We start from the raw sequence: 14,626 nt of genomic DNA, 5'->3' as shown, positions 1-14,626 counted from the left end.
CATGTTAAAAAATGAGTGCCCATACAAACTGGTGAAATCCAAGTAGGCTCTGTAATATAGTTCATTACATCATACCAATGTCAGCTCCCAGTTTTGACACTGCACTACATTTCTGTAAGATGCTACTGCTGGAAGCTGCTATGCGGAAGAGTATGGGCAGAACTCTCTGTACTATTTTTGCAATTTCTTGTGAATCCGTAATTATTTCAAAAGAAAAAGAAAACAAAAGAACCCTTCGCTGATAAACCTACAGGTTTAATAGGTTATATCTACTGAGGAAATGTGTCCAGCTCCCCTCACTCTTCTCTGGTAGGGGAAATTCCCAAGCCTGCGGCAGATTCTTTTCAAGTTAATTCACTGCCTCAGAACATTGACTCTTTGGCTGTATGTGAATTATCTCTTCTAGTGTGTGAATACCTATATTCATGCCTATTTCAAGTTAGAGGAAAATACCGTTCAAAATTTCAGCAGGTCACATACTGGGGCCGATAAACACAGCCTGATACAAGTTATGCATCCAGCCATCGATCACCAAACAGGATTTCAGAACTGGGCAGAACACAAGATCATCTGGTCAAGCTATCTCAGACTGCCTGACCCCTCTAGGGACAGAGATGACTCTTTGGCCCTAAATGTTCACCCTTCCCACCCCTTCCTTAGTCATGGGATCCATGGTTCCCTGGAAAAAAAGGCTACATTTCCAGCCTGCCTTGCACATAGCCATATAACTCAGGTTTGTTTGTTGGAAATGGCCTCTGTGATTTGTGGGAGGCATTCTCATGGGAAGGCATGTGTCTTTCTTTGACTCTTCCTCTCTCCTGCTGCTCAAACACAGTGAGCCCAGTTAGCATCCTGAACTGCAGGTAGCACATAAAGGTGGTGGAGCAGCATAGCAAAGGCCTCAGCCCCAATGAAGATGAAACCAATATCCCAGCCCTGGCTGCCTACCTCCGCTGCACTCACACAAACCTAATCCTGACTCACGCCAACCCTCTACAACATACCTGCCAGGTTATCACCCAGATTAGATTTGAACGCCTCCTACACCAGGAGCACATGCCACAGGCAGTCCATTCCAGGCATGGACAGTGCTGAGAGTTGCTTTCTTCATACTGGGTGAAATTCTATTTCCCAGCAGCTCCCACCACTGGTTCTAGTTTTCCCCTTTGGTCATATACGCAACCAACCAATCTGATGCCCTCTCCACAGAAGAGGCTTTCAATTGTTGAATATAGATCTCACGTCCCATCTGTCTTCAGTGGTATCTTTTCTAGATCCTTCAATCATTCTCCTTATGACACAGTTTCAAGTACTCTCCACCACTCTTACCATTTGCCTTTGAACACCCCCAGTTTCTCTACATATCCCTTTGAAACTGAAATGCTCAGAATGGAAGATGATATAATCTGGGTGTGCCTGGCACCAAGGAAACCAAGACTATGATCTTCTCTGAAGATAATCAATTCCTGTAACACAGCCTATGATCACCTTGCCTTTTCTGGAAGTCATCCCAAATGGCTGGCTCACATTAAGCCACAACTAAAACCTCTGAGACTTCTTTTTAATGTCACTGCTAACACATTTCCGATACTATATTTGTGCAACAGATTATGTGACCTAAATACCAAGTTATTCAGGAGTCAAAGACCTCACTGAGAATCGAATAAAAGTGATGGTCCCTTTCCACAGAAGAGATACGCAGGCACAAAGACACACAGACACACACACACCACACAAACTCTGGTGTGTAAACTCAGGGATGTACACAAACACAGTAAGGCTATTCCGTGGATGCTCTAAGACAAGAGCTCCTGGAGGCTACTGGTAGGAATCCAGCTTATTAAATGTGGCTCACTGCTATAGCTCTGTCAGTGTCATTTGGGCCTTGGTCACCTAACACATCTGCTGCTCTCTGGAACTGCTTCGAGTGACTTGGATTCTACTTTCTACATGCCCTTTGTTACTTAGTGAAAGCCAGCAGTGTCACCCGGGAGCTTGTTAGAAATGCACAATCTCGGGAACACCCCACAGCTCTATGCCAGTACTTTTCAAACAATTCTGTGCAAGCCACCTGGGATCGGATGCAGGTTTTGACACAAAAGGTCTAGGGTAAGGCTTGAGATGCTAGTTCCTTACAAGCTCTCACGCGAGGCTGATGCTGCCTGTGTTCAACCACACTTTGGACACTAAAGGTCCACCCCAGTAGTTCTCAAACTCTGCTTCATGTTACAAACACCCAGGGAAGGTTAACAAGTGCTGATGCTGGGTTGCACCCTACGCTCACTACACGAGAATCACTGAGGGACAAGACACCAAGCAAAAGTAGCTTTTAAAGCTCCCCGGCAGGGCTCCACACTGAGCATGGAGCCTACTTTAAATAAATAAATAAATAAAAAATAATGAAATTTTAAAAATTTAAATAAAAAAATAAACAATAAAGCTCCCTGGGAGAGTCTGGTGTGCAGCCTGCTTCAGACCAGTGGTGCACACCAGCAGTTCTCACACGCACGTGCACAGAATGCCCTAGACAGCGTGCAAAAGCTGACTATTGGGCTGCATCCTCAGAGTCTGGTTCAGCAAGTCTGGGGCGAGGCCCAAGGAGGTACACTTCTCATCAGTCTCCGGGAGCCCTGAAGGTTGCTGGCGAGGCCCCACTGTGCCTTGGGCACTATGGCTCTGCGCTGTGACCTGTCTACGTGATACGGACTTAGGCGCCAGGCACGCCCTGCTGTGCACCCTCCAGCCTGGGCTCGTGCTCCATGTTGGGCGTGACATGCGGTTACTAAGTCAGGCGAGGGGTCTCCTAACTGCTCTGGCATTCAGACCCTATTCCCCCCCCTTCTCACAGGAAGTGGCTTGCTGAAGGCCACATACTCCATGCTTGCTTGCTTGCCCTGTTATAGATTCTGTGACAACTCTAAGGAAGAAGTGAAGTTACTCTGATATGATTCATTCATAGTGAACCTTGCAACCTCCTGCTAATCACTGCTTCTTTCTCCAAGAGGCCCATACACCCTCCCTGCCACAGACACCACAGCCTGGAGCCTTCTGAAAGCTTATCTAAGTCAGCCTTGCACATTCCAATGGTTCCATTACTCACTTCTCTTTCCTTAAAATACACATACTCTATTTTCCCAGGTGTCAACATACCCAGTAAGATTTGCACAACACTTCATCTCCAGAAGTCCAGTCTGATCAAGGGCACAAGCGTAAATATCAATGCAGTGACCATTTGTAGCAGTTCGGTTAGCAAGCATCTCATAGTGCTGTGAATGGATAAAAATTACCTTTAGGAAACAAAATTATTCACCAAGTATATCTTACTATACCAAATGGAAGTAACCAAACATAAGAATATAGAAACAGTTTTCTTTATAACACCCAATAAACATATAGTTTTCAATCTCAAAACACTTCTAGCAGTTTTAAGACCACCCTACTCCAAGTAACCGACTGAGCCACCCAGGCGCCCCCATCACCCACTCCAAGTAAGGACTCAGAGCCGGGGCACCAATTTCACAGCAGCCAAGACCTGGAAGGTCACCTGAGCAAGAGCAATTTGCTGACCACAAAGCATGGCCTCAGCAAACTAGCTGTCACTCCAGAGCAGCCCAAACCCAGCACTGGGTAACCAGAATTACAGCCTGTGTCAGGAGCACCTACCTTGGTTGCCTTTTTCATGAAACGTGCATTATCTTTCTCAATATCATGCCAGGAACGAATAGGAACCTTTAATTCATCTCCAACCACCATGCCAGGCCCTTGGGTGGGGGGACCCCCGGTAAACAACATAATCCTGGCTCCTGTGTTTGGAAAAGTACCCTAGAACAGTAAATGGCAGCATTTTAGAAACATACAGCCCACCCTGAGTATGATTCCGTCTCCCTAAAAAACATTCCAAACAGTTCTCTTCAGCTGTGCTGAATACTGACGATAGCAGAAAATAACACAGATGACAATGCACAAAAGCAGTGTTATGCCTTCTAGCCGGACGGCTTCATACACGTTTATTAATTCACTGTGAACACTTGCCACCGCCCTAACGGCTTTGTGTTTCTCATGAAAACTTCTGGTATTTTCAAAACAGTATGGGGCTCCTTCACTGTGGGTAATAACAATAACTGAAGCGTTTTCTGATACATTAACGCAGTCAGTTGACTTAGGTCACAACTCATTTTTAAACAAGCCTAGCAAATACAACTTGCTAGAACAAGCTTGCATGGTTTGAGGCACCCCGGTAAATTCTGAGTTACCTCCAACAGGCCAACGGCAATGGACAAAGCAACACCAGTGGACCGCAAAGGTCTCTTCCCCTGAGTCACGGGCCATGGGTCCCTCTGCAGCTCCCCAAGGAGATCAGTGAGGTTCATGTCAATCTTGTGAACAGGCTGCAGAAATCTGCATGATTTTCAATCGACATATCAATCCTGTTTTAATAAAGTAGTCTGGTCTTTAGCCCTAAATGACAGTTATAGCTCTTCAAAATAATTACTCATAGTAGTAAAAACTAGCAATTTTTTTCTTCAAAGCAATTTTATCTAAGAATACAGTTTAAAGCTGAATATACAGCAATTTATGTGTATATATACACATACACGCACACACACACAGAGCATGGAAAAAAGCTGAATTTAAATAGAAACAGATAAGTTTAGTTAAATTTAAGCAGCAAATAAATCCTACAGACAGGTCTAACATGAATTCAATCCATGTAAAGTTCCTGTATGTGAACCACCTTCATCAATCCTTTGTTGTTGTTGTTGTTGTTTTTAAGATTTATTTATTTTGGAGAGAGAGAGAACGTGCCTGCATGTGTGCAGGCACGCACGCAGCAGGGAGGAGCAGAAGTGCGGGGGGAGGGAGAGAGAGAGAAATATCCAGCAGACTCCCCACTGAGCACGGGGCTCAATCTCATGACCCTGAGATCATCACCTGAGCTGAAATCAAGAGTCAGATGCTCAAATGACTGTGCTACCCAGGCACCCCGACCTTCACCATTCTAAAGATCTTTAAAATGATTCTCAGGAGCGCATGGGTGGCTCAGATGGTTAAGCATCTGCCTTCGGTTCAGGTCATGATCTCCAGGTCCTGGGATTGAGCCCCACGTCGGGCTCCTGGCTCAGCAGGGAGTATGCTTCTTCCTCTCCCTCTCCCCTGCTCATGCTCTCTCTCTCTGTATTTCTCTGTCTCAAATGAATAAGTAAAATCTTTTAAAAAATAAAAAATAAATAAAGTGATTCTCAAGTGTTTCTTGTGAGCCTTAGGAGTAAATACAGAGAGAAGCACTGGTTTCTTACCACAGTAAGCAGCTGTCCCCAGCATGTCAGGCAATGCATTTTATCATGTTTGCTGACTGTTAACCTGGCCCCAGGCAGCCCCAGGCACTCAAAGCGCTGAGAAAAGGAAGTGCCTGGTCTCAGCTTTGCTGGAGGACACCTCACAGAAGCCTTCAGTTTTCTTAGTTTTACTTAAGGCTCAAAAAGGAGAACGGCCAAGTGTAAAAGGAGGGAAAGGCTTGAATACAGTGGTCTCAAAACATTTATGATAGTACGACACTAAGAGGAAAGACATTCTGAGCAAACCTAGCCACACAAATATGTGCATGCATATGTACGTGCACATCCACAACTTAGTTATGAGTTTCAATTATATACCAGGTTGTTAGAGAGGTTGTTAAACGTTAAATATTCTTAGGCTTAATCATTTATTTTCTTCTCTAAAAGTAACAAATTAACACTTCTAACACTTTTCTTCCCTCAGTCCAGTGGATTGCCCTGCACGCCCACTACTGTGTGCAACGGTCTATGTTGGTAGCTCACCTGCTTGAAACAAAAGGCTGCTCCTGTGGTTGACCAGGTCTTGCCTGCTGCATGGGCATGGCAGGCTTGGTGAGGCCCAGCATATCCTAAAAAAGCCAGAAAGACGCATTTCCCATAACAAAGGCCAATTCGTGTTTAAGAAATCTCCCTCCTCCTGCTTGTGTACGAACAAGGTACAAACCTGTATTTGCTTCGCGGTTAAATCCTTTGTCCCTCGGAAGACGTAACTTTTGGAGATTCCTTCACAGCTGAGTTCGTGAACCTGCACCATCCTCCCAAATGTGATCAAACCCACCAGAGCATCTGGAGGAAGGAGGCTCAGGGACATCTGCAGGGATTCTTTGAGTGCTTGAAGGTCATCTTCTTCTAGGCACGTGTCAACCACATAGAGGAAGATCAGAGGGGACTGAGCACCTCGCTTTATGCAAAGAAACACAGCATGGTCATCAGTACACAAACAGACCAAACCAGCTCTTTTTAAAACAAATCAGGTATGTAAATAACAACTCTTCATCTGTATTTACTGACAGGGAATAAGGACATCTAACTTTTACTCACCTCATTAAATGACAGCTTACATTAAAACAAACTAAATGTAGAAACTGTTGGTATCCAACAATTTATTCTACATTTTTGAATGCCTGCCTTCCATGCGCCAGACACTGTTCCAGGTCCTGGGATACATCAGTGAGCCAAAAGGACAAAGACCCTTGCCTGCCTCAAGCTGCTGACTTTCTGGAATGGAGAGGACAAGGGGCTGCCAGGAGTAGAGGTGGGGGGCAGGCTCCAGTATTACTTAAGATGTCAGGGCCGCCTCCTTAAGACAGTAACGTTAGAGCAAAAACCCAGAGGAGAGGGAGGGAGCAATACAGTTGTAGGGGAAAGAGATATTCCAGACTATGGAAGAGCTAGAGGAAAAGGCCCACAGGCAGAAGCATTCTTGGCACGCCCAAGGAAAGTTCTGAGGCCCACGTGGCTGAATGAGACACTAATACAAGTTAAGGCCCAAGTGATAACACAGGGCTGGTCCACACAGGGCTTTGAAGACTATCTCTTACTCTGGGTGAAAGCCATTTTCACCACTGGGGGTTTCTGAACACAGAAGTAACATGACATGTTTTTAAAGAGTTACTCTGGCTTCTGGGTTAAGAATCAAATATAAGTGAAGAAGGGTTAAGAGATGGCCCAGTAATTTAAGTGAGTGGCTGGCCAACGACAAAAACAGTGGGGGGAAAGAAGTGGTTGGACTGTGGATAGATTCTGAATATAGACCCAGTGGGATTTCCTAGTGGCTGGATATGGAATGCACAAGAAAGAGAAATCAAGGATGAACCTACGGTTTTTAAGCTTGACTATAAGACGGAGTACCAGCACAAAGCTGGAGAAGGCTGTGGGGGACAGGTGCTGAACTCAACCAGCGATCCCCTTTCTAGCTGCCTATCAAGACCAAGTAATGCCAGTAAGTGAACATGCACCACGACCAAGTGTTCAGGATCCTCTTGCCTTCACAGCTTTAAATTGCCCAGAAAAGTAAGGGGTGCAAAAGACAAAGTATTTCAATAGAAACTCAGTATTTAACACCGCTCATTAAATGCATGACAAAGAAGTTACCTGTATCACGTACTCAATTGTAGAAAACTGGGGCATCAATTCAGCAGGCTGATTGACTTCGGATATACCTGTGTAAGCGGGGGGGAACTGAAGAGAAGAAAACAAAGCAATCTTTTATTAGGAGTGAAAGATATTTACGATATACCTTCTATTTTCCATTTATAAAAATAGGTAATGACCATGTATTAATTCTGTAAATCATAGAACACGTAACTAAAATACAAAAATCAAACTTTTGGGGCGCCTGGCTGGCTCAGTCAGTAGAACATGCAACTCTTGATCTCAGGGTTGAGTTCGAGCCCCATGTTGGGTATAGAGATTACATAAAAATAAAATCTTAAAAAAAGAAAGAAAGAAAGAAAGAAAGAAAGAAAGAAAGAAAGAAAGAAAGAAAGAGAAAAGAAATGCAGACTCAGTTCTCATCCAAACTCCTAAATCAGAGCCTGCATTTAAAAATATATATCAAAATTTTAAATCAATAACCCTGCTTTTTATTTACATCCAATTGTAACTTTTTAAAACCTATTAGGGTATGTTGTAACTTCTAGATGATTAAAAAATGCACTGTAACAAACCATTTCTTAAGCACTGCCCTGCAAAATAAGGGCTCAGATTTTAGGTGTCTCATCAATAGTTTATATGGAAGTCTAACACTTTTATTTGGGTTTATTATTTTAGCTGTTATCAATAAAATACTGCATGTACATTTTAGAAAAACTGGCAAGTACAGGAAAATACAAGGAACAGGAAAAGGGGCGTGTGGCTGGCTCAGTCGGAAGAGGGTACAATTCTTGATCTCAGGGTCGTGAGCTTGAGCCCCATATTGGGTGTAGAGATTACTGAAAAAAAAAATAAACAGGGGCGCCTGGGTGGCACAGCAGTTGGGCGTCTGCCTTCAGCTCAGGGCGTGATCCCGGCGTTGTGGGATCGAGCCCCACATCAGGCTCCTCCGCTATGAGCCTGCTTCTTCCTCTCCCACTCCCCCTGCTTGTGTTCCCTCTCTCGCTGGCTGTCTCTATCTCTGTCAAATAAATAAATAAAATCTTAAAAAAAAAAAAAAAGAATAAACAAACTTAAAAAAAGGGGGGGGGGCACCTGGGTGGCTCAGTTGGTTAAGCATCTGCCTTCAGCTCAGGTCATGATCTCAGGGTCCTGGGATCGTGCCCTATGTTGTCAGGCTCCCTGCTCAGCAGGAACTCTGCTTCTGCTTCTCCCTCTCCCTCTGCCCTCCACTCCCCCACCCCGCTCATGCTCATCCTCTCTCTCTCTCTCAAATAAATATGTAAATAAAAGAGGAAGGAAAAAACCCTCATGTTCCTACCAACTAGAGATCACTATTGTGAACACATGAGCGTATTTATTTCCTTTCAGACTTTTTCTAGTTAAGCACAGCTGAGCTCCATCCTGTATATATAATTTTGCAACCTGCTCTTTATGCTTAATATATTATCATAGGCATTTTCTTTTGTCTTTAAAATTTTCTGCAAATATTTGAAATTCATAGCTTATAGATTGATTTTTTTCCCCAATTTTTTTTATCGTGGTAAAATACATTTAAGTTTTATCATCATAATCTTTACTCAGTGCAGTTCAGTAATCTTAAATATTCATAATGTTGTACAACCATCACCACCATCCGTCTCCAGAATTCTTTTCATCTTGCAAAACTGAAACTCTGAACCTGTAAACAACATCTCCCCATTATCTTCTCCCCTGAATGAGCTGATATTAATCCCTTATTAGATTTATGATTTGCAAATATCTTTGCCCATTCTATAGATTCCCCTTCAGATCTGCTGAGATTTGTCTCTTGATGCCTTAGAATTTTTACAATAAATTATGCTAAGGGACACTGGGCTGGCTCAGTCAAGAGGGCATGTGACTCTTGGTCTTGGGGTTCTAAGTTCAAGTCCCACTTTGGGTGGAGAGATTTCTTAAAAATAAGATCTTAAAAAAATATTATATTAAACACAGACTTCAATTCTGAATGTAATAGGGTGTACATAGGTCTTTAAGATTTGCATACACTGGGGCGCCTGGATGGTTCAGTTGGTTAAGCATCAGCCTTTGGCTCAGGGCTTGACCCTGGAGTCCCTGGATCGAGCCCTGAACTGGGCTCCCTGCTCACTGGGGAGTCTGCTTCTGCCTCCCTCGCTACGCCCTGCTCCTGCTCTCTCGCTCACTCTCTTTCTCAAATAAATAAATAAAATCTTTAAAAAAAAAAGATTTGCATATACTTCTGAATCTCTTGCGGAGGTAAATTTTGAATGGTATCTGCTTATAACTTCCAGGCCTATACTTAGTACATTGATTGGTCTATTAATCGCTGGACTTACTGTGTGATGTATCTGAGAATGAGATTGTTAATTGTAATTATAATCAAATATAAGAATAAATAAATGCATGTTATTAATACTTTAAGATCTATTAGAGAGTGCCTGCGTGGCTCACTCGGTTGAGCATCTGCCTTCGGTTCAGGTCATGATCTCAGGGTCCTGGGATCAAGCCCCTTGGGCTCCCTGCTCAGCGGGGACGTCTGTTTCTCCCTTTCCCTCTGATCCTCCTCCCCACTTGTGCTCACGCACTCTCTCTCTCTGTCTCAAATAAATAAGTAAAATATTTTTAAAAATTAAAAAAAGATCTACTAGAGCACTGTATACTATGTTGGGAACAGTTAAGTTTTTTCTAACAGCTTTACTGACGTGTATTTTATATACTATAAAATTCATACTTTTAAATGTACAATTTGATGATTTTTAGTAAATGTACAGAGTTGTGCAAAGATCATCACAACCCAGTTTTAGAATCACAACACAGTTCACTGTAAACAAATGAACTCTCAACTCTCATCATTTTTGAGCTCCTTCTAAGTTTAGTAGTTTTAAATTTTTGAAATCAAAAGAGGCTCAACAATGGTATTTGGACCCTAAAAGTTACAAAGATCAAAAAATGAAAATTCAATAATGGACACTACCCGATTAGAATAAACTGAAGCCAAATGAAATACAGACAACATACCTGTTTTCTTATGGTAACATATTCACTGCTAACAGAGCACATAAAAAAAGGGAATTCTCTGTCCTTCCACACTAAATGATAAAAACCCACACAACAAAACTGAGTCACCATTCAACAGAGAAATCACAAATGTTCAATGTTCAATTATGCTTAAGAAAAGCTATCACCTTGAGTTCAGCAGAAACTGATGACTACCAGGGCAGACACAAATTCAAATTCGCTTAATATTTTTAGAGTAGTTCCACCAAAATGAAACACAGAAAAACACTTAAAAAAATCACATACCTGATTTCTTTGGAAACAGAAATTACAGGCCCAAAGTTTTGCTCGATAATCAACCTGACTGTGAGAAAGATAAATATTACAGCTGGGTACCATTTTCATTTTTAATGTAGAAAGCATCCAAATGTAATCCTCAAGTTCAGTAAATCACATAGATACACTTCTGTGTGTGTGCATGAACGGATGGAGGTATGCAAACGTCCACTGCAGCTAAGAGTTCTGGCTGTTAAATACACCAAAAATTTTCTTCCTACAGCAGCAACAAAGAATTTGTAAATCTTTTTTTCTCTTTTCTAAGTTCCTTGATAATATTTAAAATTTCATGATTTTATATAAATTATAGATTATTCCCTTTTGCCTTATTATCTTAACATAATCTGTGTGATTTTTCTAACATCTTTATTGTTCAGATATGTGAAACTACTAAATTTCAATACTAAAAGCGCATTTCATGCACAGGGAAAACTTGGCTGACTTTCACCTCACCTAGCTCACTTTTTAAAAAAGTTGGGAGGCATGCTTCTGGGTTGATACACTTCCTAGAACTGGTTAAAGATAATGCTTCAGTTACCTCCTTTCCCCCTTTCTACATTTAGAAAATTAATAAGCAATGGCTATCTCTTCAAAAGAAGAGCAGCAGCATCGTACACATGGGGACATTAAGTAAAAGCAAGGGGAATGAAGTAAAAAATGTTCTCTCATACAAAAGTCTTACCTTTTAAAGAGTATTTCTGATACCCTTCACTTCTTTAGAAGATTCTTTCAAATAATGCCCGCATTTAAGAGCAATGTCATAGGTCACTATCTCAGGTACAAAAATTTACACTTAACAATCATTAAGAGTTGTGATTCCCCTGCCTATCACTCCCTGCCAAACAGCATCACCATACGAGGTAAGTATGAGAAAACTGTCTAAAGCTTTTCATTTTTGGAAAATGCTTTAAAAAGCACCAATATAATCTACAGTTAGGCCAAAAGCAAACTGAAATTAGCAAAAAAAAGAAAAAAAGTGAATTTCAAATCCTTTCCCTTTACTTCTACTTCATTCCCATAAGTTCCAATTTTATCTGGAGTATTAGGCTGGGGAGACTTTATAAGCATTCACCACATAAGAATCTCACCATTCACTTCTCTACTCAAATCTGATGACCTGCCCAAATTGAATCACTTTTATGAGAGTCACATGAAAGTCATAATTTACTGTATTCTTTTTCACTAGTTTTAAACAGAATCCATACCAAAGTGGATTGAGAATGGCTCTGCAAGTTGTCCGGCTACAAAGCACAGGTTCATACTGTACAGGAGGCAGGTCTGGACGTTCTTTCAAAGGAGTAAGGAGACAAGCCAGGGGAACAACCATTCTCGTAGCCTCGAGACGGCTGGAAGGCCACACGTTCCAACTAAAGCGCACACCATCCCGTTCTTCATTCTGCTGAATGAACTCCAGATACGTTGCCATAGTCTGAAAAGAAACTGAAGATAAAGCTGTGATTTTATGTGAAATTCTTGAACTAAACTTCAAAAAAGAAGACAGTCACCCAATGCAATGTTTTTTGTTTTTTTTTTTAAAGATTTTATTTATTTATGTGACAGAGAGACAGCCAGCGAGAGAGGGAACACAGCAGGGGAGTGGGAGAGGAAGAAGCAGGCTCCCAGCGGAGGAGCCCGATGTGGGACTCGATCTGGAAGTCCGGGATCACGCCCTGAGCCGAAGGCAGACGCTTAATGACTGCGCCACCCAGGCGCCCCAACATTTTTTAAACACTTAGTCCGGAAGAACCAGTCACTGTAGGATGACATCTCCCTTCCCTTTGACCCCCAAAAGCCAATTAACTTCACAGTTATCTTTGACTATTGTTCCTTTCTCAACCCTCTCTAGCACTTAAAGAAATAAATAAAAGGTGTGGGGATTTTACCATGATTTGATCATTTTTAAGATGCAAGTAGCTGAAGACTAATGAGAAGCACCACCAGTTCTGAGCCAAAGTATTTCTACTTGGGATCACCAAAATTTCAATGCTAGGTTTGCCACCATGTTGAATGAGTCCTTCACCAGGTCTTCTGTCCTCACCATGGTTGTTTATGCTCGTGCCTCAAAAGATTATGGTCAATAAATAACCATTTAGACTAAACTTTTCAAACCCCACAATGCCAACTCCATTGAGTGTTTCATACATCCTGTTTACATCTTAAATCTAGGCTAAGGCTAACACACATCTCAGCCACTAGGGCTCAAGGGAACAAGCCCCTCAAGAAAAATGGAAAAACAGGCAAATTAAAGAATCCACATGATTAGTAGCCTCTAGTGCTCACTTCATGTAGTGCTGAATAATTGTCTCTAATAAGTTATTACGAGAAGTGCCATACATACTGTAAATAACGTGGACTAAGGGAATGGTTTTTATATTGCTAGAAAAGCAAATGAACCAATTCGTTTACTACACACAGCCCAAACCACAAAAATTCCAAATGTTTGCTCCAACTGAAAGGCTAAGTCATGTATTTGCTTTTTACGGCAACGGCAGGAAACTGAAGCACCCTTACACAGGATGCACTTCTGCAGCTACCTGAGTGGCAAAGGAATAACTCGGGTGGGAATAAAAGCATGTTCTAATATCACAATTCTCAGCAAGTACCTCTAAAGGTTTCATTAAATAACTGTTTCCCCATTCAAAACAGTTCATTATTAAAAGGTACTGACTCCATCCAATGTCCCCAGGCAGCTACATATTAAAACCCATTCTTTCCTTTTCCCACTGCCTCCTCCCCTCACCTCTTCTAGAGCATGGATTCTTAACTCTGGGCACAAAACCAACGGGGGACTTCAGAGGGTCAATACATCTTATGAAATTGTATGCAAAATTGTGTGCATGTGCTAGCGTGCATTTTTCTAGGGCGGTCGATTTATGGCTCACATCACATCCTGAAAGAAGATTTTCTGAAGAGGTTAATAGCTGAATGAATGAGTGAATGAAAGAACTTTGAAGACTTTGTAGCAGTATCTGCAAAAAAAGAAAGGAAGAAAGAAGAAAAAGAAAAAAGACACACAAACACACGAAAAACTGAACGCACTCATCCCATCAAAGCATAACTTTCCAAGACACAGTAGCCAAGTTGAAGCAAAGTTTAACGCTTGAAGAGTAGTCGGAAAACCTGGGTCCTAGTTCCAGCTGCCACGAAACAAAAGTAATTTCACCCACATTTCGGGTTACTCAACTGAAAAAAGAAGGTTGAATCCTTTTGCACCCCGCGATTCGGAGGGTCCCCGAGCCAGAAGCCGGCCGGCCACACCGCCAGGCGATGAACGCGTCACTCTCAGCGGAACCCTGGGACACTGAGTCCCTCAGTTCCTCTGCCCGCCGAGCCGCCAAGAGAAGGCTTCGTCCCTGGAGCACCTACTCGGTCCCTTTAGAGACTATTGTCCATACCCTCCGCTCCCCCATCACCGGCGCTCCCACTCACCTGGTAGGAGCCGTACACCTAGCCGCGTCCGCACCCACAGCTGCTAGAGACCCGCTCCGGCTCCCTCTGCGAAGTCCAGCTCAGCTCTCAGCCGACTGGTCAGCGCCCCTGTGCGTCACTCCACGGCGCCGTCCGCTGGCCAATCAAAAAGGGCCTCTCCGGCGGAGGAGCGGAAGCAAGATTTTCGGTGAAGCCGCGCCGCCATCTTGGAATAGGGCAAGACGGTCGTGCCTGGATCCACAAAACCAAAATTCCTCAGATCCTAAGTTCCTCCACGTTCACCTCTAAACGTTTGTCCTTCAGAAAACTCCAGCGCCTGCCGGATTGCTTCCTAGGGGCAACCTGCACGCCTCAGGGATTCACCCTGATCCAACATGACTTCCGTTCGCCTAAGTAGGAAGTCCCCCCATCGCCTTAGTTACCGGGAAGCGAGA

General features: G+C 42.8%; 1 protein-coding gene across 2 annotated transcripts in view; it reads right to left on the bottom strand.

Annotated features, from left to right (window-relative positions):
• Positions 1–14,615, bottom strand: part of SEC23B (SEC23 homolog B, COPII component) — a 41,211-nt gene extending 26,596 nt beyond the window's left edge. Inside the window, exons 1-9 of one of the 2 annotated variants that reach the window (XM_045809738.2) lie at positions 14,193–14,615; positions 11,969–12,203; positions 10,734–10,791; positions 7,431–7,517; positions 6,001–6,237; positions 5,820–5,905; positions 4,254–4,398; positions 3,664–3,822; positions 3,151–3,266 (exon numbers count right to left, since the gene is read on the bottom strand). In XM_045809738.2, coding sequence (XP_045665694.1) covers positions 3,151–3,266; positions 3,664–3,822; positions 4,254–4,398; positions 5,820–5,905; positions 6,001–6,237; positions 7,431–7,517; positions 10,734–10,791; positions 11,969–12,189 — 1,109 coding nt within the window. In that variant the 5' untranslated portion in view covers positions 12,190–12,203; positions 14,193–14,615. The remainder of the gene's footprint in view (positions 1–3,150; positions 3,267–3,663; positions 3,823–4,253; positions 4,399–5,819; positions 5,906–6,000; positions 6,238–7,430; positions 7,518–10,733; positions 10,792–11,968; positions 12,204–14,192) is intronic. The other variant, XM_045809748.2, reaches the window with a different exon arrangement.
• Between the last annotated feature and the right edge of the window lie 11 nt (positions 14,616–14,626).

The sequence above is a fragment of the Ursus americanus genome, chromosome 22 (genome assembly GCF_024610735.1).
Source record: "Ursus americanus isolate L20-20 chromosome 22, mUrsAme1.1.p, whole genome shotgun sequence".
Taxonomy (NCBI): Eukaryota; Metazoa; Chordata; class Mammalia; order Carnivora; family Ursidae; genus Ursus; species Ursus americanus.
The sequence above is the reverse complement of the archived record's forward strand: the minus strand, read 5'-3'. Positions and strand labels throughout refer to the sequence as shown.